A 27,088-nucleotide genomic window follows, 5' to 3' on the forward strand; every position below is an offset into this window, starting at 1 on the left:
GTAGGAGTCCGAACTCTATATCCACAGCATGCACTTTCCCATTCCATCATAGCATTTGTCTTGACAGTGGCCTTCAGTATCTATGAGCTTACATATGTACCCTAAGTCTACGGATTTAGACCCCTAGCCCAGTAGCACACGGACTGAGTTCAATATGCTATAAATGAGAAAGGTCAATTGGTACTGGCAGCCTCTCCTTGCATGCGGGGTTGCCGCGAGGTTCGGCAATGGTCTTGGCTCTTTTGGGCAGTGTTCACTTCCACAGCGGCTCCTCCTTTACTACGGGTTGCCCCAAAGGTGCAGTATGGGCTCCACCTTCCCCACACAGCACTTCGCTCACATCTGTCTTCACAGCAGGGCTCTCCTGACATATAGGGGTCGCCGATTCTACACATGGGCAATGACGCGTTCGGTGCAGTAGCTGTCTCCTCACACCTTGCACTGGTAGCCCTCTCAACAGGACTCCCCGTTGGACCTCGCTCCCTCTGGTGGTGGACTCTCCATCCCAGGGCACACTGGTCCTTAATTAACATAATGAATACTGGAGGCCAGTCCTCTTCTGCCAAGAGTATATAATTTGCTCAAGGTAAATGTGACCAGAAGCCTGTTTTTATTGTACGCGAAATGCCCCCATGAGTTTGTATTTCTACTTTATAAACTTTATGCAGAGGGTTCAGATGTCTATCCGGGGTTTCAACCTGTAAATAATCTACAGTTGGAACCACCAGAAGCGCTTGTAGAGTCAGATGCACTATTGTTACTGCTGCTGCAATGTGTAACAGAATCCAGGCCCATTTCCCATTCTGCAAAACGGTCCTTTGTGTAAGTTGCATGTTTTTGTTTTAGAAAGTCCGGTCACTTTCTCCTTTTACACTTCCTTTATTACATTAACCTCAGTACTCCATCCTGATTCTCCCTTTTGTTTTGTATAATTGTCTCGGCGTTTGTAATAACCTTGACTCCCTCTCTGTGAGAACACCCATTAGAATACTGATACCGATCTTTTTCATTTAAATCGCGGTCCCTCAAATTATAACCATGCCTCCTGGACAACTGATCCGCCTGAGATCCTGTGTTTTTTTTTCTGTTGCTCTCTTCGCTTTTGCTTCTTTTTAGTTTCAGGTGCTTTTTTTGTCTTTACCCTTGTCTTATTTCTGCTTTTATTATACAGCTTTACTGCCCGCGTCCCTAAGGTATCACAGCCCACAGAGGTGCAGGTCTCAGCTATGATTTTAGATAGGTCTTGTTACTGAGCGTATGCTGTAAAAGCCGCAAATCTGATGTATAGCCAGTGCTGATGCTTCCCCATGAATATTACTTAAGATTAATATTAAGATGTGGAGAAGTGTGGCTCAGGGGTTAGAGGCAGCAGACCCGGAAGCTGAGATCGGTTCTGTACCAGGGTTCAATTCCCCGCCTCGGCGGGTCTTGGGCTAAAAATTCCACGGACTCGATAATTCTCGCCCTGGTGCCTCCTCGACTCACGGGTTCACACTCTGCGACTCTGGGCAATAGCTTGCTTAATCTCCACAACGGCCCCTCGCGGCGGGATGCCTGACTTTCACCTTGTGGATACCCTGCAATCTCACAGGGGAATACCAGGAAGGGTTCCCTAAGCAAGCGCCGGGAAACCCACTGCGGGTAGCTGTGCGCTATATAAGCTCAACTACATTTACATTTACATTATGCAGTTCTGTAGGAACGTGCCCCTTTTTGACATGGTCACCCCCACTTGTTGCCTGGTATTTGATGCAATTTTGACAGAAGTGCACTGGGTTCTTGCTAACCAGATCCCAAGTGCCAGTGCTCGTCCCCTAAAACAAGGTAACTGTTCAATTGCACCTCTTTTGGCTAAGCCTTTAGCACCTCCGGAAGTCCCTAGTAAATTGTACCCCTGGTGCCAAGGGTATTGGTACTAAAGAGGGTTCCTGAGGGCTAAGGGACCCACCACCAAACCCATGTAGGCTGCGTGAAATGGTGCAAACAAATGTGAAAACACGACACCTCACACATCCTGTGTGTATCATGCCTACAGACACTGCATGAAATATATATGTCAATGCTCTTCATGTAGGAGTCCGAGATCTATAGCCACAGCATCCACTTTCCCCTTCAGCTTAGCCCTGAACTTGACAGTGACCTCCAGTAACTTTGTCTTTTTGTTTTGATAAACTGGTTTGGACCCATTTTACAGGGAAAGGAATTCACTCTGGTCAACAAAACAGTCCCTGCCTCAAGGACTTTGTGGTAGTCAGGAAACGCACCTTTCACAGTTAGAATATCACACTCAAACACCTGTACTATTGAAGCAATATCTTTTGAAGCATTTATTGGAACAATCTATCAATTAGTACACACGCCAGGACCAAAGAACATATGAAACGGTTCTCTAACAGTGTCACCACTGTGCACATAGCCCTGTTCTATCTTGTATATGTAACAGAAGACCGACCCTGTAACATAGATATTAGAGGGCACCTTGGTTAGACTTATGTCTCATATGCTACTGATCACTTAACAAGAAAATGTTGTTGCTTAAACTGAATGTGCTCTTGTGGCACAATAATGTTAACGCATTGAAACCAGACCATGGGGAATAACTAGAATCAGGCTAATGCTAAGTGCTTTCTAAAGATGGAGTCTGGTGCAGGAATCCATATCAAGCCCCTGTGGGTCTACTCCAGCTCTATTATGTCCCACAGACACTAATATAGTGCCAGCTCTTTTCTCTATTAATGCTGTGGTACCCAACGAGGAGAGTTGCTTGCTGATTCTACCCTGGCCCTTTGGGGCAGAATATTCGGGTTGTTATTTTGGAGGGGCAGAGATATGTCTTACTTACTCACCTGCCAATTGAGATCGGCCAACCTTTCTCTTTTCTCAGTTCCCAGAGTGCGGCGGACCTGTATGAGAGGCTGCTCGTTCTCCTACCTTGGACCTAATTTGTGGCATTCTCTTCCTTTGGAACTTAGGATCTGTCAGTCGCTTTTAGCCTTTCATAAAAAGCTAACGACCTTTCTTTATAGTCCGGTTTATTTTCTCTCCTTCTACTAGTTGCAACCTCACTTGTCCTGCTCAGCGCCGGGAAACACTGTTGGGTAGCTGTGCGCTTTATACATCTTTTAAATAAATAAATATGTCCCTCAGTATCACTTCAATTATCAATCAGTTCCAAAGTCCGTCAAGATGCCCTAAAGACTTGTGTCTTCTAGAGCAGAATGTAAAAGGCCCCTAGAAGGCAGAATGAGCTATCCAGACTGCCTCGCCCAGCAACTATGTCGTCGAGCATGGATGTCTTTAGCCATTTAGTATTAGGGGTATGAGCAGCTAGTGTCATCTACATGTCCAAGTAGGGGGCAGTGGTAAGGCCTTGTGGACTGATCGTTCTGGGTGATTTCCTTCAATAGGGGCAAGATCTCAAGCCCTCACTAGTAGTCGGTACTATGGTAGTGGAGGGAAAAAGGAGGTATTTATTCAATGGAGTTTGGAGGCCGCAGAGCGCCCCTAAGAATCCAAACCTTAGGTCAAACTCACCAGAGCTAGTGTACGCCCTGCTGAGCCATCCCATCCTCCATAGACTCCCAGCAGGTCAGGGCTGACACACAAGGGGAAGGCTTGGGGATCTCCAGAGTGCTGTCACTTCTGAGACTGAGGAGGTAGGGAGGCCTGCCCATGTAACCAACCGCCTCGACAGGCGTGCCTTCTGTGGAACTCAACTACAAGCAGATGGTGGCTCTGTGATCCTTTGGCGGCTCGCCTCTAAATGGGGTGGTATCCAGTGTAGCTGAGCTGCGATGTTAGCCCAGGGCATGTCTTTTTTGGCATCAGTGCTTGACTGTAAAACGGGGCCGACCTCTGTTCGAGGCTCAGTTAGCTTACTCGCTATCCATACAGGTGTTACTGCTGCCTCCCAGCCTCCCAAGTGCTTCAGCCGTGGACCTGTGGCTCTAGGGACACTGGCTCAGCCGATGTAGCTGGATAATAATCGAGCCCAGACTGGGAGCTCACTCGCTTGGGTCGACCAAGTAGACAGGCCACACCTTCACTTCCCCTGTTCCCGCCCACACCAAGTTACCAAACTTGATTAATATGTTAAATTCTCACTAATACGTTTCCTTTACATATTTCTTTTTTAGGATCCGACTCTGCACCAACATTTCTGAAAGTGAAGTTGCTCGAGCCAAGAATCTATTAAAGACAAACATGCTTCTCCAGCTTGATGGTAACTTTGACTTTTTGATCTTTTTTCGGGTATAGTAGTAATTAACTTTAAGGTTCAAATCTGGCCTGCTTTCTTTTTTTCAGGGTCTACTCCTATCTGTGAGGACATTGGTAGGCAGATGCTGTGTTATAACCGTAGAATTCCCCTTCCTGAACTTGAAGCAAGGATTGAAGTAAGTCAATATGACTAACATTAAAGTAATTATCGCACCTACTGTTCTAGAATAGGCACATCATTTCTGAACAATGTTGGGCAGAATTGCACAATAACTTTGCTCTTTGCTGAGAATTATTTAAGGTGGAACAGTTAAGCTTTTTATCAAGGCAGTATGGAAGATGACCTCCGCCAGACAGAAATTCCATTTACTGTGAGTAGTAGGTACGGAAAGCACAGCACCGCTCACTATTGTGCAATTAGTGGAATCTATTAATCCTAGTTGATTGGATAATCACCATAATATCATCTACAGTAAGATATTCAATGGGTCACAAATATAGCTGAAAGCTCTTCTTATTTCATTGGTTATGAAATACCAGTTTTTGCCTTGTAGCATTTCTGAACATTTTTATTTTAAAACCATGAGCAGATGTTGGTCATTACATCAAGTGATTTGGAAGACAGGGACACAATGGTAGACTACTTCTGTTGTTTAAGTACAAAGATCCTTTTGGAAATGTGAAGGGCAGACTCTGTCTCTCTGTAATCTTCAATGAGACTGCGAGAGAATTCAGATGTGTTGTATTGTACCTTGTTTTTAAAGTTTTTTTTCTTAACTGGCTTTATATTTTTTGCAGTTCATGGATTTGTCTCTTTCGGCTAGGCCAGTGCGTATAATAGTTCAGTAGTGTGGCTATGTAATTGCTGGTATCCTGATTTGTTCTGCTAGGTAGTTGGATTGACGAAGCGGGAGCACATTTGTGAGCATGTCCATTTGGAAATTTGCACTCTTGAATAAAGTGTAAACATATAAAGGGTACCTCATCATGGAAAACAACAGGGGGTGTGGCTTGGACGCCGATGTAAGCGGCAGCGAATCTCGGAGCTCCTCCGCGGCCGCCCTTCTCCCGCCATTATCCTGATTACCGATTCGGGCCCCGGAGGCTATATCGCTGCCACCCGGGCCCCTATTGAGCGGGGGGACGATTGGAATAGAGCCCTGGCTGCGGAATACCGGACTTTGGAAACACTCCCGCGGCGAGCTGCCCAGAGATTCCCAAAATGGCGGCGAGGGTCGCGTGAGCTGCTGTCTGACTGGGGCTCCCCTCTGCTTGCAACACAGCTCCTGCCAAGCGGACGGTGAGAAAGCCCCAGGGCAGCGCCCAACAAGAACAAAGAAGACCGCAGTACAGCACCGAGGGCTGGTGAGGCTGCAGTGAGATCCCTGCCTGACCTCAAGATGGCGGCGCCCTCATGATACCGGGGCAGTACTGGAGGGATCACTGCCTGAGGACTCTGGTGCCTGGGGTATCAACAGCGACCAGACTGGAGCTTGACTTGGGGGCACTGGGCTAGCGCTGTGCCAAGGAGTGCGCTGCGGCAGTATTAGACCTTCCCGGAGACGCAAATCCGCAAATCGGGCACTGCACATGGCTCCACGCCTCGGAGCGGCGGTCCTGCGCCGTCACACTTGGTGGGTACGGAAGTGTGCAGTGCTGCTCCATTGGTGGGATTTGCGGGCCCTGCTGGCTGCAGGGCGCAAACTTACTCTGCACTACCCACTGGGCTCCTGCAGACGACCGCCTGGCGCAGGCCCGTGATCTGAGAGTGGGGGTCCTTCCTGGAGTTCTCCCCCTATTGTGGACCCTGTCCCGCACCCCCTGGAAAACTGCGGAGTCTTCCTAACCAGATGAGGGAGGAGCGCGAGACCAACGCCGGTGCCTTCCCTGGCGCGGAGGAGATCGAGAGGAAGACCATGAAGCGGTTCTGAGTGGGGTGTCTGCCTTTTATCTACGGGCCTGACGGCCGGGATCCTGGGGGACGTCGAGCGCAGTACCTGATGTGAGCACTGGGACACTCAGGCCCCATCCCTGAGGGTCGCCGATTGCACGTGCCCTGTGCCCGAAGGAAGACCCCGTCCGTCCTGTGCTACTTACTGCCTGTATTTACCTGATACTTGTGATCAGAGCGGGAACTGACAACGGTGCCTCGTACTCAAGATGGTCAGGGGGAGCAGAAAGAAGGGCTTTGAAGCACTGCGACTTGATGACCCAGGTCATTCCATGCAGGAGGAAGAGACGGCGTCTAGCCCTGGGGGCTCCGTCCAGCCACGGGACCCTTAACTGAGTGACATTATGCAAGCCATCGTGGCCTCAAGGGAAGCGCTGGAGAAGCGGATGGACGCCATTGGCTCGGACCTATCTCTCTTGAAAGACGACCATAGGAAGTTGAAGGAACGGGTGGCGACCTCTGAGACGACCATGAAGGACATTCCCGATGAGGTGGCGGCCCTGAAGAGCTCGCTGGCTGAAGTGGCGCAGAAGGTCCGGGTGTTGGAGCTCCGGGCTGAGGACAGCAAAGGGCGTTCCAGACGCAATAACCTCCGTATCGTAGGTGTCCCGGAGCGAGAGGAGGGCCAGGATGCAGTGTCCTTCATGGAACCCTGGTTGAGGGCGGAGGTGGCTCCAGAAGGGCTCTCTCCGTTTTATGCCCTGGAACGAGCCCACAGAGTTCCAACGCGCCCGCCTAGACCTGGGGCCCCACCGCGCCCGATAATAGTACGACTCCTACACTACCAGGATCAGGATCATATTCTCCGGAAGGCCAGGGACCTACAGAAGCTACAAATTGGCAACAGTAGAGTCATGATCTTCCCGGATTTCACCAGGGACGTCCAACGGCAACGGGCCTCCTTCTTGGCGGTTAAACGGAAGTTACGGACACTGCAACTGCCATATGCCTTGCTGTTCCCGGCCAGATGGAGGGTTACTGCTGAGGGGGTCACGCATTTCTCCCTCACGCCGCAATCGGCTTGGGACTGGTTGGAAACCAGGGGAGAGACTGGAGGGGGCGCCTCACCTGCGACCTCGCCTCGACGACGCCCTACTGAAGTGACGCCGACGCGTCGACCTGGCTCCCTGCCGGGTGGCAACAAGAACGGAACAAGGCGGTGTTAGCGGTGGCGGCCATTAGCCAGGGAGATGTCAGCCCCTCCAGTAATAATTCGGACCGCTCAAAAGATGGCGATTTAAGTCCCGGCTCCAGCAGTGCTCATGGTTTATCAGAAGCAGACTTACCGTCAGTCACTCCACAAACAGCGGATGGAATGTTTGGCTGATGGGACTGGGTGGACATTGATGTCCCTCTTGTAAGGTACTGGGGAGCGTGATGAGTTTTGACCATAGGTAATGAAGGTGGGAGGTAGTTGGCTGCGGATGCTTGATGCTGCCGCTGGGAGGCGGGGGGCAGCTTGCTCCTGTTGATCGTAACTATGATGTTGAGGGGTGAGCTGTGAATTGTTTCTAAATGCTTGGGAGAGGGGGAAGCTCCGGATCTGACTAAGAGTGATGTTTCAAACAGCCTAGCCTGCTCTGGTTGATTTACGTTTGATTTGCAGGGTTTGGATGGGGTTACCACGTTGGTTATCTGTCCTGGGGAGCGGGAGTTGGATAGGATTGTTTGGCTGTGTTTGTGGGGGGTGGGATCTGGGCGTGTCAGAGGGTCCTATGGGGGAACATGTGAACTGCGATGTGGACTGCCATGGGACCCGACTTAGGCTACAAATGTCTCACGTGGAATGTGTGGGGGATGCATACCATGCATAGACGCCACAAGATTCACTGATATTTAATTCGGAGGGGCATTCATATAGCCTTCCTCCAGGAAACGTATCTCTTAGCACAGGAGGGGAAAGCACTACAACGGAGATGGAGGGGGCAAGTCTACTACACTGATTACTCGGCCTACGCTAGGTGGGTGGTCATCTGGATAAGGGCGGGGGTTCCCTTTCAATACATGCAGCAGGTTATTGACCCGGAGGGGAGGTATGCAGTGGTGAGGGGAAAACTTGACGGGAGGGACCGAACGTTGGGTTGTCTATATGCCCCGAACGTAGAACAGTCTGCCTTCTTCTCCTCGTTGTCCCACAAACTGGCCCCGTTTTTAGTGGGACCATTGCTCCTTGGAGGGGACTTTAATTGTGTAACTGACACTGCATTGGACCGCTCACATCCCCCCTTACCAAATGCACCGGCAAGTAAACTAGCGCTTGCGCGCTCTGACTGGCAACGTCAATGGGGGCTGATTGACTCATGGAGAGTTAACCACCCATTGGACAGGGACTATTCCTTCTTTTCCTCCCTTCATGAACTTCATGTCCGTATAGACGCCTTCGTGTGTTCCCGGGAAGTGCATGGAGAGGTGTGCCACAGTGCATACCTTAGGCGCACGATCTCCGACCATAACCCGCTGCTGGTGCAGATGCGTTGGTCGCAGCGTCGCCCACGCATTCCCACCTGGAAACTACGCCCGGAGACGCTCGACGATCAGGTCCTCCGGACCACGATAGCCTCGAGTATAGAGACGTATTTTCAGATCAATGCAGGGACCGCGGGATCAGCCTCGATTGAATGGGACGCTTTCAAATCAGTGGTGCGGAGGGCGATGCATTGCGACGGTATCGGGGGTGCGGAAAACCTTACTTAGTGACATTCATCGAGAGGACAAGAAGCTGCGCTCACTGGAGCGAGAACGACCTGAGCGACCGGATACTCATGAGGCCCTACTCGAGGCGAGGGAATCAGCAGCGGCGACGGTGGAACGTCTCCGGTGCTTCGACTACAAATCCTACCTCACGTGTGCACATTCGGAACAGGATAAAACGGGGGCTCTCTTGGCCTGGCTGGCCAATCCGGCTCGCCGCGGCTCGGTCATCCTTGAACTCCGAGATCACGCGGGTAAGGCGCGATTCGACCAACAGGGAATTAATGAGCTATTTTATGATTATTACACGGAACTATACCGTAGTCGGGTCCTTCCGTCGGAAGACGAGTTCCAGAGATTCCTCGAGGGTTTGGGTTTGCCGGAGCTGGACGAAGAGGACGCAAAACCTCTGGGGTATAAAATTGAGGTGAGGGAGGTGAGAGTCGCCATCAAGAGTATGGCATGGAATAAAACGCCAGGCTCCGATGGTCTCCCGACGGAATTCTATCACACCTACATCGACCTCCTAGCGCCCCGGCTGGCGTGGCTCTACAATGAGGCTAAACGGCTAGGTAGCTTACCGAAGACCACTGGCGAGGCGGTAATTGTCCCACTATTGAAACCTGGCAAACAGCCTTGGGACAGATCGGCGTATCGCCCGCTGTCCATGCTTAACCTGGACTACAAAATTCTGAGCAAAATCTTGGTGACGCGTCTACTCCCCCACATGTCCACACTGATCCACGTGGACCAATCTGGCTTTATCCCGACCCGCAACACCGCGCTTAATATACGACGGCTCCTCCACGTTCTGGAGGCTGACACCTACGATGTGGACGAGGAGGCGGTGTTTGCAATCGACATGGAGAAGGCCTTCGATAGTTTGGAGTGGCCCTACCTTTTCCATGTTATGCGCGCAATGGGACTGGGCAAGGACTTTGTGGATTGGACGGCACTATTGTACCGGAACGCTACAGCTAGGGTCAGAACGGGAGGCGAAATATCTGAGACTTGCACCGTAGGAAGGGGAACTCATCAGGGGTGCCCCCCTCCCCCCCTATTATTTGCCATAGTGATCGAACCTTTGGCGGCGCGAGCCCGGTTGGGGCAGGCATATCAGGGGTTCGACGTCTACGGGCAGATGCACCATATCGCTTTATACGCTGATGACCTCCTACTGTTTTTGGCGGACTCTGCTGCCTCCCTGCGGGGGGCTAAATCCCTCCTTAAGTCGCTGAGCATGGTGTCGGGCCTCAGAGTGAACTGGGCGAAATCTTACCTGTTCCCGACTCGTGCACGTAGAACATGCCCGCTCACTACGGACGGAGTGGCCTGGGAGGAGAGGAGCCTTCGCTACCTGGGTACTTCGATCTATCACAATAGCATAGACATTCTAGAGGGCAATATCGGGTCGGCGATTAGACTTACTAAAACGAACTTCCCCTTCTGGAGTACGCTCCCATTGTCTCTGGCGGGGAGGGTGGCGCTCCTCAAGATGGTGACGCTACCGAGATTGCTCTATTTTTTCCGAACTCTTCCGGTCGGGATCCCCGCGAGTTATTTCCGGCGACTACGGGCCATGGTGATTGATTTTCTATGGGGTTCGGGTAGACGCAGGGTGGCGCACACCACGCTTCTGAGGCCTTGGGCTGAGGGGGGGTCTCACGGTGCCGGATTACGAGCAGTACTACCTGGCGGCCCAGTTACAGTGGTTGACACAATGGGTAGCGAGAGCCACGAGAGAAGAGGATGGATCCGGTTCGGGTAGTATCCCAGGTCGTTCTGGGCCTCCCGATGGGGGACCTCCATCTCACCCAGGAATTCTCGACGGTCCGGAAGTGTTGGAATAGGTATCTGCGGAGGGGACATATTGCGGTTCCATACGCACCTGAGATCCCGCTCAACCTATGCAGGGTGCTCCCACATGGGGGCATGTGGCACAGTCTGGCAGACTGGGAGCATCAGGGTCTAGCGACCGTTGGAGATCTGTTTGATGATGGAGTGCTAATGCCGTTCGATCTCTTGAGGGATCGCTTTGGGCTTCCGGGGGGAGACTTCCTCCTTCATGCGGCGCTGTCAGCGTCGATCCGTAAACATTGGAGGACGGGTACGACGGAACCGCCACTGTCCATGGGCTGTCAGTACGTGGTAATGGCCGCGGGGACGGTTAAGGCTATTACGTGCCTCTATAAGCGCATGGCTATGGAAGCTTTAAAGTTATCAAATGCAAAAACTAAATTTTCGCAGAGTTTTTAGGCAAAAAAAGAATTTTCGCAAAAAAAGGACACTTGTAACAAATCTAAACCATTGGATAGAAAATTTGTGGTATTCTCAAAAACGCAATGTGTAAGATATTTTTTGCGGTGTATATTTTCGTCCGCCCCTACATTGCAGTTGTGGCAGTTATCATCGAATACCACAAAGTGTAAGGTGCCTGCCTCATCCAGAGGCTCCTCTGGTCTAGGTTTGCAGTATCCAGAGATCCGTAAGTGAGGTAAAACAAATAAAGCGGAAACCCCAGCAAAAAAATATAAATATAAATTCTATTAAAAATAGATCCACTCCAAAAAAACTTTAATAGTGGTGAGGATCTACAGTATATAAAAAGAAGGTAGGTACTTTTACTAGATCGAGTGACTAGATCTAGAAGTGTAATATTGTAATCTTTAAAAGAGGTGTCGACATGTTTCAGCCCCCTATGGCTCAACGGAGTCTGTAGGGCTTTCGTCAGGACTAAACAAAACAAACAAAACACAGGTAGTTACTTACACCATTAGTGTAGTTACTGCGATGGCTTACTGGTTCAATTTAATCAGTTGCCAAACATTCTCTTATGACCTGCAAAAGAGAAACACAAAATAGAGATATACAGTACATATACTAATGTATGAATTTACAGAGGCACCAGAGCAAACTAATGTCTCTAGAAATTATTATGATTTTGTGTAAAACTTTTACTGTGGTGGATTTAGAAGGCAGGGAGGCGGAGGACTGAGTAGCTGATAGAACGATTAGTCTTATAAAGTGTGGTCGTAGTGACATAGTATAGTACTCTGCTCAGCAGTTGTGTTATATAAATACCGCTCGCAAGTTGTTTTTGTGGCGAGCGAGTATCGAAGGAAATCCTATCTCCAAAGTTACAATGGACAGAGCGCATCTCTTTACATATATAGCGTAGAACCTTAATCACTTTGGCCGAGTATAGTATAGACAGTACAGTGACTACCTAGTATCACTCGGAGGAATTGTTAGTCCAATGCCCCAGGGGCTAAACCTTTAAGGTAGTTCTCGCTGTATAGTCTGTTAAAAACATGTAGATACCGGCGGGTATTAATGACGGGCAGCGTTCTTACCTCATGTAAGATTACGAGAGGCTCCGTCAGGGGATACCGGTATTATGTTACCACAGAGCTATAAAGGGAAAGAAATACAATGGGATCACTCGCCTTACCTCAATTTAGTGGAGGGAGAAAATGAACAAACACACGTATTGCTGCCGCCATTACCCGCGAGGAACGAGACTGCCGCCGCTTGTGCTGACTCTGCCCCTGGACGCTGGGTGGACGTCTCAATGCGTCTTTTAAAGGGGAAATAACAATATCGTGCTTGCAAACCCGTGGAATCAGGGTACACGTCACAGAGTGTTGTGTTAAAGGGAAACTAGTGTTTTTAAAATAGCAATATGCTCTTTACTAGGCGAAGTGACGCTATACTGTAAAAGAAACTCTGTATGTGTATACTTGGCTCATATGTCGATAGAGTATCTCAATGTTATGTACTCAAGGAGAAAAATGAACATATGAACTTATATGTGTCTAACTGGCTAATATGTCTCAGTGAAGTCTCCCCAAGTTATGCAAACTGGTGCCATGGTGGATTGTCATTAAGCCCCCCGATATGGGTTCTCAAACGATTTACCCATCTCTGCTCCTTTTCGTACAGCTTTTTTTCAGAAATGTGGGTTTTTTCGGTGAGCATCTCGATGACAGTCCAGTGTATATCGTCACATGTATGTCCTGACTCAAGGTAATGAGCACAGAGTTTAGTGGTTATTTTCTTGAGTCTGATGTTGCTCCTGTGTTCGCCAATGCGAATTTTCACTTTTCGGCAAGTCATCCCGATATAAATTTTGTTGCACGGGCACCTGACCATATAAATTACATAGGTGGAGTTGCAATTTGTATGCTGTTTCTGGGTCCAAGTAAAATTTTCTGACAGTTGTAATTGTTTAGAGGGAGTTGTGTACCTGCATGAAACACAGTTGCCACATGGGTAATGGCCTGTCACTGGAGCCAATGAGATGTCTCTTGGTATATCGGTTGGCTGTTTTCTCTTAGGTCTTGTGTGTACCAAGGTGTCTCGTAGATTCTTTGTTCTTCTGTTGGCAAACCGTGGTTTTGGCCATTCAAACTTGCCAGTTGTCAAAATGCTCCAATTTTTATTGACCAATTTTTGCATATCATAAGTCACAGGACTGAAAGTGGTAACACATGTGACTAGATCTGCCGGAGGATCTTTTGGGTGGACCTGAAGGAGGCACGATCTTGGTTGATTGTTTGCGCGTTTCATACACTTGCGAATTGTAGTTTTGGTATAATCGCGTGCCCTCAATTTGTTACTTAATACCAGCGCCTGCTCTTTGTTTACAAAGAGCAGGCGCTGGTATTAAGTAACAGTTTACAAAGAGCAGGCGCTGGTATTAAGTAACAAATTGAGGGCACGCGATTATACCAAAACTACAATTCGCAAGTGTATGAAACGCGCAAACAATCAACCAAGATCGTGCCTCCTTCAGGTCCACCCAAAAGATCCTCCGGCAGATCTAGTCACATGTGTTACCACTTTCAGTCCTGTGACTTATGATATGCAAAAATTGGTCAATAAAAATTGGAGCATTTTGACAACTGGCAAGTTTGAATGGCCAAAACCACGGTTTGCCAACAGAAGAACAAAGAATCTACGAGACACCTTGGTACACACAAGACCTAAGAGAAAACAGCCAACCGATATACCAAGAGACATCTCATTGGCTCCAGTGACAGGCCATTACCCATGTGGCAACTGTGTTTCATGCAGGTACACAACTCCCTCTAAACAATTACAACTGTCAGAAAATTTTACTTGGACCCAGAAACAGCATACAAATTGCAACTCCACCTATGTAATTTATATGGTCAGGTGCCCGTGCAACAAAATTTATATCGGGATGGCTTGCCGAAAAGTGAAAATTCGCATTGGCGAACACAGGAGCAACATCAGACTCAAGAAAATAACCACTAAACTCTGTGCTCATTACCTTGAGTCAGGACATACATGTGATGATATACACTGGACTGTCATCGAGATGCTCACCGAAAAAACCCACATTTCGGAAAAAAAGCTGTACGAAAAGGAGCAGAGATGGGTAAATCGTTTGAGAACCCATATCGGGGGGCTTAATGACAATCCACCATGGCACCAGTTTGCATAACTTGGGGAGATTTCACTGAGACATATTAGCCAGTTAGACACATATAAGTTCATATGTTCATTTTTCTCCTTGAGTACATAACATTGAGATACTCTATCGACATATGAGCCAAGTATACACATACAGAGTTTCTTTTACAGTATAGCGTCACTTCGCCTAGTAAAGAGCATATTGCTATTTTAAAAACACTCGTTTCCCTTTAACACAACACTCTGTGACGTGTACCCTGATTCCACGGGTTTGCAAGCACGATATTGTTATTTCCCCTTTAAAAGACGCATTGAGACGTCCACCCAGCGTCCAGGGGCAGAGTCAGCACAAGCGGCGGCAGTCTCGTTCCTCGCGGGTAATGGCGGCAGCAATACGTGTGTTTGTTCATTTTCTCCCTCCACTAAATTGAGGTAAGGCGAGTGATCCCATTGTATTTCTTTCCCTTTATAGCTCTGTGGTAACATAATACCGGTATCCCCTGACGGAGCCTCTCGTAATCTTACATGAGGTAAGAACGCTGCCCGTCATTAATACCCGCCGGTATCTACATGTTTTTAACAGACTATACAGCGAGAACTACCTTAAAGGTTTAGCCCCTGGGGCATTGGACTAACAATTCCTCCGAGTGATACTAGGTAGTCACTGTACTGTCTATACTATACTCGGCCAAAGTGATTAAGGTTCTACGCTATATATGTAAAGAGATGCGCTCTGTCCATTGTAACTTTGGAGATAGGATTTCCTTCGATACTCGCTCGCCACAAAAACAACTTGCGAGCGGTATTTATATAACACAACTGCTGAGCAGAGTACTATACTATGTCACTACGACCACACTTTATAAGACTAATCGTTCTATCAGCTACTCAGTCCTCCGCCTCCCTGCCTTCTAAATCCACCACAGTAAAAGTTTTACACAAAATCATAATAATTTCTAGAGACATTAGTTTGCTCTGGTGCCTCCGTAAATTCATACATTAGTATATGTACTGTATATCTCTATTTTGTGTTTCTCTTTTGCAGGTCATAAGAGAATGTTTGGCAACTGATTAAATTGAACCAGTAAGCCATCGCAGTAACTACACTAATGGTGTAAGTAACTACCTGTGTTTTGTTTGTTTTGTTTAGTCCTGACGAAAGCCCTACAGACTCCGTTGAGCCATAGGGGGCTGAAACATGTCGACACCTCTTTTAAAGATTACAATATTACACTTCTAGATCTAGTCACTCGATCTAGTAAAAGTACCTACCTTCTTTTTATATACTGTAGATCCTCACCACTATTAAAGTTTTTTTGGAGTGGATCTATTTTTAATAGAATTTATATTTATATTTTTTTGCTGGGGTTTCCACTTTATTTGTTTTACCTCACTTACGGATCTCTGGATACTGCAAACCTAGACCAGAGGAGCCTCTGGATGAGGCAGGCACTTTACACTTTGTGGTATTCGATGATAACTGCCACAACTGCAATGTAGGGGCGGACGAAAATATACACCGCAAAAAATATCTTACACATTGCGTTTTTGAGAATACCACAAATTTTCTATCCAATGGTTTAGATTTGTTACAAGTGTCCTTTTTTTGCGAAAATTCTTTTTTTGCCTAAAAACTCTGCGAAAATTTAGTTTTTGCATTTGATAACTTTAATACGTACCCAGGGGAAGCAATTGGACACTCATTCCTCCTCCCTATTTTTTGATTGACTGAATATGGAAGCTTTAACCCCGCTACTAGCTCTGAAGGCGAAATGGGAGGTGGATTTAACGTCGGAGATTCCTGAGGTGGCGTGGTCTGGTATAGTGGAGCGGGCCTGTAAAGGGACGCGCAACGCGAGGTTTCAGCTGGTGCATTTTTACATCCTGCATAGGGCATACCTTACCCCTGACAAGTTACGTAAGTACTTCCCGACGGACTCGGCGGCCTGCCTGCGCTGCCCGGCAGAGGTGGCCGATTTCCAGCACATGTTCTGGTCCTGCCCGGCACTGGGCTCCTTTTGGCAGGGGGTAGTGGAGAGCCTGCGAGAGGTCACTGAGAGGGATTTACAACCCACAATGGCACATTGCATTCTACACTGGTTCCCACATACATCAAAGAACAAAATCACTAGTGAGTTCCTGGACCTGGGTCTGCTTTTAGCGAAACAAGCCATAACATCCCAGTGGAAGGCGAGTAGGGGTCCCACGGTGGAGAGGTGGCAAGCGGAGCTCAGTAAATGGGCCCGCTGTGAGGGGGAGGTTCGTCTGCAGATGATAGTGCTCTGGAACGGGCCCGGACCTGGGAGCGATTGGTTCTGGAACTCACGCTCTCGGACTCTGACAGCGAGGGCTCCCCCGCCCGTAGCCCTGCACCTTAGTTGCCTTAGCCTGGGTTTGGGATCGTCCCGGTTCTTTCCCTTAGATTGCCCCACGCGATGACTGCAATCCCCTGTTGGTTACACCTGATAGTCTGTCTCGGACCTGCACTGCTCGCGCGGGATTCTGGCTTGATCTTATGGAACTCTGACACGCCGGGGGGTAGGGGGTTAAGAGATTATAGGGGTTGGGGAGTTTTTTTGGGGGGGGGGGATGTTTATCTGCATTTGCTTGAGGCTCAATAGACCGGGAGGAAAGAAAGGCAGCCTTGAATACTGCCTGCGGAACAGCTATATCTGAGCCTTAATACACCTGTCAGCTACTAGTGCTCTACTGTTAAATGCCGCTCGACCTCCGGGGGGTGAGCTGAATGGCCGTGTAAGACTTTTATTTAGGAGCATGTGTTATGCGACGATGGGTAACTGGACTGTTCGACGAAATGGTTGTATAAATTATGAAGCTGCAATAAAAATATATTTAAAAAAAAAAAATCATTGAAAACAACACATGTGCTTATCACTTTTGAATCAATCAATTCAAGCTTTATTCGGTTTAAAAAGTACAACCAAAAAAGCATTCTAAAAAAGGCTTATTATTTGATTAGCGTAATATTTGTTTATACTGTACACAAGGTAAAAATACAATACATAATTACATAAAAGTCCTAAAGGAGATGGTTAAAAATTATTCAGATGTTTTGCAGATATTAAACAAGAACCAATTTTAAAATATTTAATAAACAATATGTCGATCAGTACTGAAAGACCTATATTTTTTCATATGTTAGGGCCTCCAGGTGGGAGTTATATTTTCTTCTTTTTATTTGTATAAAGACAATTACTGCATTACCAACTTTTTCATTTTCTAGACTACAGATGTAATTAAAAGCGGGTTTAAAAAAATACAATTTACTATCGATAATTAGAGATCGTAAAACATGCTGCCTAATATCTCTATACAAGTTAAATAAAAGTATAAAGTGCAATGTCGATTGTGGTAACTTTCCATCACAAGGGCAATTTGGGAGGTTTCGGTTCCACATGCCCATTGTAGGGAATGCAATCAGATAATGAAGGGTACCCAACCGTAACCTTGTTAGGTAACTTTTGTATCAGAGTTTAATAATTCTCCTATGCATTTTGGGAAAGGTGTATTTTTTTTTTAAAGCGCTTTCTAGCTTTATCTCTGCTATAGCTCTGGTCAGTCATGGTTTGCTTTCATACAAAAATACCAAACATCCAGATATTCATGTTATTAACTGGGCTGTATGTTCTCTCAAGTCTCACAAATCAGTAAATAAAAAGTTGTGCGAAGTTCTCTTTTTGATATAACACTTATGCATTCAAAAAAGAAAAAAGGGAGTGGGTGGGAAATGAGGCAACATAGGGTGAGGGAAGGCGGAAGAGCAGGACAAGCGAGAGACAACAATAGGAAAGCACACGGATAACAGAGAGCTGGTTGATGGGGAAATAAAGGGACGGAAGAGGTTAGGCGAGCCGGTGTGGGGAAGCACAATTGTTGTGGTTGGATGGGGAATCACATGGACCAAAGGGGCAGGCAGGGACAGGGAAGCACACATACGACAGTGGGTGGGTGGCGGGCGGACGATGGAGACCTAAGAATAGCATCTGAGGGAGGGATGGTGAGGGGAGAAACCACACTTACAGGAATGAGGAACACGAAGTGCACAAGGGAGACATCAGGAAAATACACATGCAATCACTGGTTGCTTAAATAAAACAAGAAAAGGAAAAAGTAGTGCCTTAAAACAGAGCTGTGAAATTACAAAAGTGATCAGTCTTGGCTCCATGAAAGGGAAAAATACCAGAAGAGGAAGTAAAGGTCACTGGAAATGTTAAATAAGAAACAAGGAAATGAGTGACAATAAAGCTAACCAATATTAAGTAATCGGCGAGCTCTAAGCCCACTGTCAGCTAACAATGTTTCGCAAAAGACAACGCATGCATTGTCTTAGGCATGACCTAAACATGACACACCTATGCACTGTAAAAATGATCAGAATACCACCTATGCACTGTAAAAATGATCAGAAAACCAACAATAAAAACGCACTTGCGATGTTCCCAGCTTCTAACAAGGCATGAAATCACCACATTCTAGTAGCTGGGCATGAAATCACCACATTCTAGTATTATATCTATAGAACATATTTCCCCTTCTGAAGGTACGATGGTGTTCAATATATAGACATAAATAAGAAATTAAAGGAAGAATCATCTGTATGCTGTGCACCGTACTAGAAAAGGAATTATTGGCCACTTTATTATAGATATATGCACACTACATTTTATTTATTTTTATTTTGAAAGTTTTATATAGCGCGAACAAGATCTTTGCAGATATCAAAGCGCTTTACAAGTACAGTACAGGAGAGTGCATAACAATAAGTGAGTGGTAGGGTAGGTACATGAGGGAGCATAGTCAGGCAGGTAAGTCAGTAATACAAATAGTACAAATAAGAGGGAGCATAGACAATCAGGTAAGTCGATAATACAAGTAATACAAATGAGCAAAGAGATCAGACAATTAGTACAGATCGACGCAGAGTCTTAAAAGGTCCACAGTAATAGTTCAAGTGTATTTGCAGGAATGTAAGCCACTGAGAAGCCCCTTTAATATTTGTCCTGAAGAAGAGATCTTATTGAGCCAGCTGGCAGTTATGGCTTTTCATCTGAGATCATCTGGTCCTGCACATAGGACAAGGTGGGACATGTACTGGTGGAGATAAGAGTAAACTCACAGATTGATATTCCTCTTGTGCATGGAAATGAACCAACACTGGCGGAGAGTAAAAATAATCAAGGTCACAAAGGACTTTAATGTAAAGCAAACGTTGTGTGAGCTAGTAATACCTGCTGGGATAGTTATGCCAGTGCATACTGTGTCATTGTTTGCTTTAGAGTTATTTTCTCATACTATCCAAATCTCTTATTCTACCTTTGTTTTGGTACAAAACTAAAGAGTAACTGAAGAATGAATGCCTTTAATGTTATTTTTTCAGGGAATTGATGCAAGAACTATACGAGATTTGTGTACAAAATATATATATGATAAGAGCCCGGCCATTGCTGCAGTTGGTAAGATTATCTTCTACTTAATATGAAATTATTCTTTAACTATGCAATAATAATGTTTTTCAAATGTCTTTTTTAACTTAAGGAAACAGAACAACTGATAGACAGTCGCCATGCAATAATATCAATATGCCTACACTGTATTTCTGCCATACATTCACTAATGATTCTCATGCACATTTATTTGACAAAAGAAATTGCATTACACCCCCCTCTTCTCCCATCTCCCCTCAATTTCTTTTTTAAAATCCTATTGCACCTTAAATTAACGTTCACATTAAGTGAAGTACAATATACTTGCAGAATTTGCATAGCTGTGTCTAACACCAGTAGAGCCTTCTCAATCTGCACACAATTTTGTGCTGTTCTGAAATGCCATCACTTTGTGGTGTATCGGTTCGTAGAGTGTTTTTAAATGTTTTGTAATGGCTTGAGTAGGTGAATATGAAAGAAAAATGAGTTTAGTCAAGCTATAGGTCTTTGTAATGTCTTTTGTGTGCATATGGGGCCTGCTGGGGGACATAGCTGTATGTGTTTGAAGCTTGGCAGTCCCATTGTTGAGCAGTGCAGAGTGTTTTATAGACGGGTATTGTTATCCAGGAAGATATTCATGATGCGATGATAAGGATAACTGCATTTTCATGACAAATATTTTATGTTTCTTTATTTGATTTGATAGAAATTAGTTATTACTTTTATTTAATCTATTGGAGTAATCTTACAGAACACTTATTTGTAAAACAGAAAGTGCTTTAAGCACATTTGAATGAGCACCGTGGTAATTTGATCACAAAAGCACTTCGGATTGTTTTTACCCTTTTTGTTCCAAACCTCACATGATCAAAAAAGTCAAGGATTAAGTTGTGATCTTAAACTATGAAGTCTTAATCCACACATACCTTCTGGCCAGATTTTGCAGAGTGGCATGCCCTTCTATGGGCCGTGGACTCCACTTTGATCACTTTAAGACAGAGCTACAAAACATGCCTTAGGGCTATTGCCCCTGCACAAATAATTCCTGCCCCAGTTTTGTAAATTTGAGGCTGCTCCAAATAGCTGTAGTATAGACCAAGGCATCCTTCGCAACCAGTGATGCTTCAGCAACCCAGTCCTTTCGGGATTTATGAACCAGCATGCAATGTGCGGGCAAATAGGGGCACCAGTTTTTAACACCTGCTACACCGACCAACATTAGTTTGCCCTTAGCAGCTCTTTTCTACCCTGTGGGGGGTAAGATCTGGCATTTCCTCCAAAGTTGGCGATACTTAACATCCAACAAATAAGTCTTGCAGATTATTCAAAACTGTTGTGCCCTACCCTTTATTTTCTCCTAACCCAATATCGTTCCATAACAGAAAGGATTTCAGAGGAGAATCTGTCCATCTGACCGGAGGTGCACCTGTTGCTCTCTAAAGGTGCTGTGGAGAAGGACCCAGACCCTGAGAAAGGCAGGAGTTGTTGTATTAAATAGTTTATTTTAGGGTAAGACCCACAAAAACCTCAAATATTCATACGGTTGCCACACACATTTCCTGACATAAAACCAATTGCCAGTCTTAAATAGCAGTAAACCTCTTTATACATCTTCAGTATATTCCTTAAAAAGAAAGTAATTACATCTAAAAAGATATTTAAAAGTTCATACTTAGACAACGTCCCAGACTCTGACAGAGACAAGGGTTGTTACGCTCACTATTTTCTAGTTCTGAAAAAGGATGGGGGCCACAAGCCTATATCTGCCCTCAATGCATTCCTCTGGAAGAACAGATTAAAGATGCTCACGTTGGCCCAGATGCTTTGCTTTGGACACAGGCACTGGATGCTGTCACTGGACTTGCAGTTTCATATACGCATCCTGCAGTCATACAGGCCTCCCATGCTATTCAAGGTGGACCAGGAGCATTTTCAGTTGACACTGCCCCCATTCAGCCTCACCAACACCCCTTAGATGTTCACAAAAGTGATTCCCATACCTTGAAAACTGACTGACGAAGGTAGGCTTGCCTTAATCAGTTCTAGACCACAACTCCTAACATAGTTGGATTTCACCATAAACAAGCAGGTACCTCTCAATTCATCGAGGCAATCCTGGAAAGGGTGCAGTTTGGACGTTCCCTCTGGAGCAACAAGTCCAGGAGATTTGGGATATGATCCAGATGTTTGACTCATCCTTTGATCTAGGTGAGGGTGGCTTTGATGCTTATTGCAGCTGCTTCTTTGACATCTTACTGGAGGCACATGGAAGCCCTGCAGTTGAAAATTAAAACCATGCGGGCCCAGAATGGAGGCTGCCTTTCCAGCACCATCCAGATCTCGTCAGAGACTGCTCGAGATTTGCAGTGGTGGTTGATCTACAACAATCTGTTCAACTACAGGCCTATCTCCCTTTCCCACCCAGTGGTGACAGATGCATTAAAGCTGGGTTGAGGATTCACTGGGGGGCTGTGGAGATTTGTACTATCTGATGGAGAGCCACATTTAAATCAGTCTGATAGAGCTGTGGGTCACATTTCTGGCTCTGAAGGCCTTCCTGCTGGGCATCAAGGGTTCAGGGTCTCATTGACATCACAGCCATTTGGTACTGCAACAAGCAGGGCAATGGTGATCCCAGGTCTTTTGCCACGACCGTGCCTCTCTGGAATTGGTTGGGGTGCCAGAGTGTTTTCCTGGTGACAAATCACCTGGCAGTGCCCCTGAATGGAAGGGCAGATGAACAAAATAAAGGTCTTGTAGTTCAGAATGAGAGCTACAGCCTGATATGGAACACAGTGGCTTCCACCACGGGAGAGAGTCCTGTCTAGTACCTCACACAACTGTTGAAAATGTGAAGTGTCAACAATGTTACATGTTTGGGGTTTGGCAAGAGACACATTCCAGTTGGAATGGAAGAAGGGAAACCTTGTACACCTTCACACCACCTCCTCTCCCGCCATAAGTTCTGAAAATCAGAAATGACTGGGCCCAAGGCACCCTGGTGGGTCTGAATTGGGCTAGGTGTCCTCTGATCAGGTTGCTATTTGGGGAAGGCCTCCTGTCTCAGCAACAGGGCAGAGTCTTCCACCTGAATCTACAATCCATGTGTGGCGATAGAACAATAGCGATTGAATGCATTTAATTTAGTGTCTGAAGGAGTGGATGTCCTCCTTGCCGCCAGATGTTCCTTCAATAAATCCAATTAGGCTGGATGCTGGGCCAAATTTCTGACCTGGTGCATTGCCTGAAATATAGACCCCTTACAGGTGAAGTTGTTGGATGTCCTTTTATTTGTTTTGTCTTATGCCCAGCAAGGCCTTGTAGTAGGTACTAATCCAGTGTGAAGCGTGCCAAACATATGCTTTCTTATAACATGTCAAATATTTCTCTGAGACTTGGCTAATAAACAATACTTTCATCTCATTTTGATATCACTTAGACAAGGTCCTCCGATAAATCTTTGGTTGAACTATTAGGGGCCAGAACCTGAGAGAATGTGGGGCAATCTCATTATGAGGATCTGGAATATGAAATTGCCAAAAACAATATTATCTACTTCAGATATTCCTTATGTAAATGACAATATATATCATGAGATAATAAATGACTAAAGGAACAAGACAAAATCGATAAAGATAGTTCATCATAAACATTTATCTAATCTCTTTAGAATGGACAGAAAAACAGAAATAAATGCACTTGCAGTTAATTTAATACAACAAATAAGGAAATGAAGTCCCACACATATTAGAGTAAATCGTATATATCAGTGACTAGCCTGCAGAAAAGAGGAAGCGAGAGAGAAAAAGAAAATTCAAGATAATACAAGATAATAAAAGTCTTGAATCATACAAACCACGTATAGTAATTTGATTCAGTCCATAAAAAGCCTGTAGCATAAAATGCCACAGATGGAGTCAGTAACCCCTCAGCCGAAAGGTTAATCTCTGCTAATTTTGCAAGCCGACAAAGTGCAGATTTTGAGTTCGCAGTCAGAAAAGTTCCGTTCAGTAATTTGGCGTAAAGGAAAATTAGAGTTCAGTCCTTCAGCATACCATGCAGGGAATAAGAAATTCAGCAAGCCCCCTGCTCCTCCTTTGCAAGGCAATTATACTCCAAATGTTCTCTGTATACACCCATACATTTTTCTTTTAGCCAAATTGTTGAATGCACATTGGTCCTTTCAATGGTGTGATCAATACATTAGCTAAGGAATCTGGAAGGTTAGATAATCAAATTTAAATATAGTCCGATTTGTTAAAGTTGTAATAAACTTTCATCCTTCCCATGGACGTTTTTCAAATAAACCTTCTTTAGATACTTTGTCTTAAAGTCGAGTACTCTTCCTGGGTTTATCTTATTGTTACAAAGTCCCTGTATACAATGTCCGATAGTAAGAAACATCCTTTAACAAAAAGCAACTTCACGAAAAGTTCTCACAGCGTGCAGAATGGCTGCTCATTATAACTTTTTCTATAATATTGCACAGTCCAGCAGTATAAATAATTTTTGAGGCCTACAAGAAATTTAGCTGAATCACTGTCTTGTTAATTACTAGGACACTATAACTAAACTCATTAATAAAAATCATTTGCAAATGCTCTACATCGAAATTGTCACCTATTAAGAAAACGTCTTATAGACATTATTTCAAAAGTACATTATTTACATGTCATTTCTAACGTTCACGTTTGTTCTCTATATGTTAGATTTGAATTATCTTCAAACCGTAAAACACATTAGCATGTGTTATTTCAATAACGTATGATTCTTTTAGCAAATCCTTAAGCATCATTAGGCATATTTTATTTCTTTTTCTTTACATTGTTTTTATCTATATCACGTTTACCTTTATCTTATTCATTATTTTTCTTTACATCAACATTTATCACTTAGGTTATTCTTGTCAATATTTTTCTTATGTTTGCAAAACATAAATCAAGACTTTCGAGCACGCTGCGTACTTTTACGATGCAGTTGATCATTTTCACGTTCATATTTTAACTCCGCATGTCAACTTTAACAATATTAGTCTTAAATATAGTTAGTAAAGAGAACTGTTAGAGGCAAACGGTGTTCAACAATTTACGCTTCATCAATACTGTGAACGGTTTGTTGCTGGCCTTTGTGCCAGACTAACGAATAGTTTTCTTACCTGTCGGTGTAGGTTTGCAGCTTGAAGATCTTTCTGGAGTCACTATGCTGTGCATTATTCCGCGGTCTTGTGGTTGGGTCCGGATTCGTAGTCTTTTCTTTTTTTTTTTTTTTTTTTTGTAGCCCAGGTGGGCGTCGGGGTCACACCTCCTTGGGTGCATTTCCGGTGACGTCGGCATGCTTCCTGCGAAGAGGCTGAAATGCCAGAAACCGGTCCCCGGTAGCTTGTCTCCTTTCTGGTGAAGAATTGGCTTTGTAGTTTGGTCTGCCCTGTTCCCATGATGCACTGGGCCAGGGACAGACTAATTTGCATATAGCCAGGTTCTGAGCTGGGATGGGGCAGTGAGATAAATAACGGTGATGGATCTAGCCCTGATCTTTGGACTGGGTAAGAGTGGTCTGCTTAATTCAGACACTCTGTTCATCACCACCCCCTTTTCTGTATCGTTTTTGGCCACTATAGGTGTGGCAGGGTATACTCAGACATGAGTCCCTTTCTCACTGCTCCATCAGGATTCAAGCAAGCCGGGCCGAAGAGGCTGAAATGCCAGAAACCGGTCCCCGGTAGCTTGTCTCCTTTCTGGTGAAGAATTGGCTTTGTAGTTTGGTCTGCCCTGTTCCCATGATGCACTGGGCCAGGGACAGACTAATTTGCATATAGCCAGGTTCTGAGCTGGGATGGGGCAGTGAGATAAATAACGGTGATGGATCAAGCCCTGATCTTTGGACTGGGTAAGAGTGGTCTGCTTAATTCAGACACTCTGTTCATCACCACCCCCTTTTCTGTATTGTTAATTACTAGGACACTATAACTAAACTCATTAATAAAAATCATTTGCAAATGCTCTACATCGAAATTGTCACCTATTAAGAAAACGTCTTATAGACATTATTTCAAAAGTACATTATTTACATGTCATTTCTAACGTTCACGTTTGTTCTCTATATGTTAGATTTGAATTATCTTCAAACCGTAAAACACATTAGCATGTGTTATTTCAATAACGTATGATTCTTTTAGCAAATCCTTAAGCATCATTAGGCATATTTTATTTCTTTTTCTTTACATTGTTTTTATCTATATCACGTTTACCTTTATCTTATTCATTATTTTTCTTTACATCAACATTTATCACTTAGGTTATTCTTGTCAATATTTTTCTTATGTTTGCAAAACATAAATCAAGACTTTCGAGCACGCTGCGTACTTTTACGATGCAGTTGATCATTTTCACGTTCATATTTTAACTCCGCATGTCAACTTTAACAATATTAGTCTTAAATATAGTTAGTAAAGAGAACTGTTAGAGGCAAACGGTGTTCAACAATTTACGCTTCATCAATACTGTGAACGGTTTGTTGCTGGCCTTTGTGCCAGACTAACGAATAGTTTTCTTACCTGTCGGTGTAGGTTTGCAGCTTGAAGATCTTTCTGGAGTCACTATGCTGTGCATTATTCCGCGGTCTTGTGGTTGGGTCCGGATTCGTAGTCTTTTCTTTTTTTTTTTTTTTTTTCGTAGCCCAGGTGGGCGTCGGGGTCACACCTCCTTGGGTGCATTTCCGGTGACGTCGGCATGCTTCCTGCGGAAGCTCCCACTCTTGGGCGCCATCTTCGGGTTCTTTTTTTCCATGTTGCTTTCGTTTCCGAAGTAATGGCAATGTTCTATTTAGGTGATATTTTACCGCTTTGTACTTTTAAAAGTCCTTTTTTTAAAAAATTTTTATTAACCACCTCTTCTCTCTCCAGCCTCATCTTTCTGGCGGAGGCGGGTGGGTTCGCTAGTGAATCCAGAAAGATCTTCAAGCTGCAAAACTACACCGACGGGTAAGAAAACTATTCGTTTTGCAGCATGAATCTTTCTGGATTCACTATGCTGTGCATAGATTTTGTAGCGGTTTCTCATTTCTGTGGCGGCTGGGTGGAAGATGAGCGTTGGTTATTGAATATGTGCTGGAGCACCTTTTGTCCGACTTGTGCTTCCTTGTTTATCTGTATATCCACACAGTAGTGCTTCGTGAACGTGGGCACCGAAGCCCATGTTGCCGCCAGGCATATGTCTTGTATGGGTGTGTTAGCCAGGAAGGCTATTGTAGCACCCTTTTTCCTAGTGGAGTGGGCACGTGTCCCCTCTGCTAGCTCTTGTCCTGCACGTTTGTGGCAGAGTTGAATTGTTTGTGCGATCTATCGTGC

The 27,088-nt window shown here is 45.3% G+C and overlaps 1 protein-coding gene across 1 annotated transcript in view; it reads left to right on the top strand.

Moving 5' to 3' along the window:
• The window catches only part of PMPCB (peptidase, mitochondrial processing subunit beta), a 171,224-nt gene that overhangs the window by 121,197 nt on the left and 22,939 nt on the right, over nucleotides 1–27,088 (top strand). The window contains exons 10-12 of the mRNA XM_078679446.1: nucleotides 4,137–4,222; nucleotides 4,306–4,394; nucleotides 19,698–19,773. Coding sequence (XP_078535572.1) covers nucleotides 4,137–4,222; nucleotides 4,306–4,394; nucleotides 19,698–19,773 — 251 coding nt within the window. The remainder of the gene's footprint in view (nucleotides 1–4,136; nucleotides 4,223–4,305; nucleotides 4,395–19,697; nucleotides 19,774–27,088) is intronic.

This window comes from Lissotriton helveticus, chromosome 1_1, assembly GCF_964261635.1.
Source record: "Lissotriton helveticus chromosome 1_1, aLisHel1.1, whole genome shotgun sequence".
In the NCBI taxonomy this organism is placed as follows: Eukaryota; Metazoa; Chordata; class Amphibia; order Caudata; family Salamandridae; genus Lissotriton; species Lissotriton helveticus.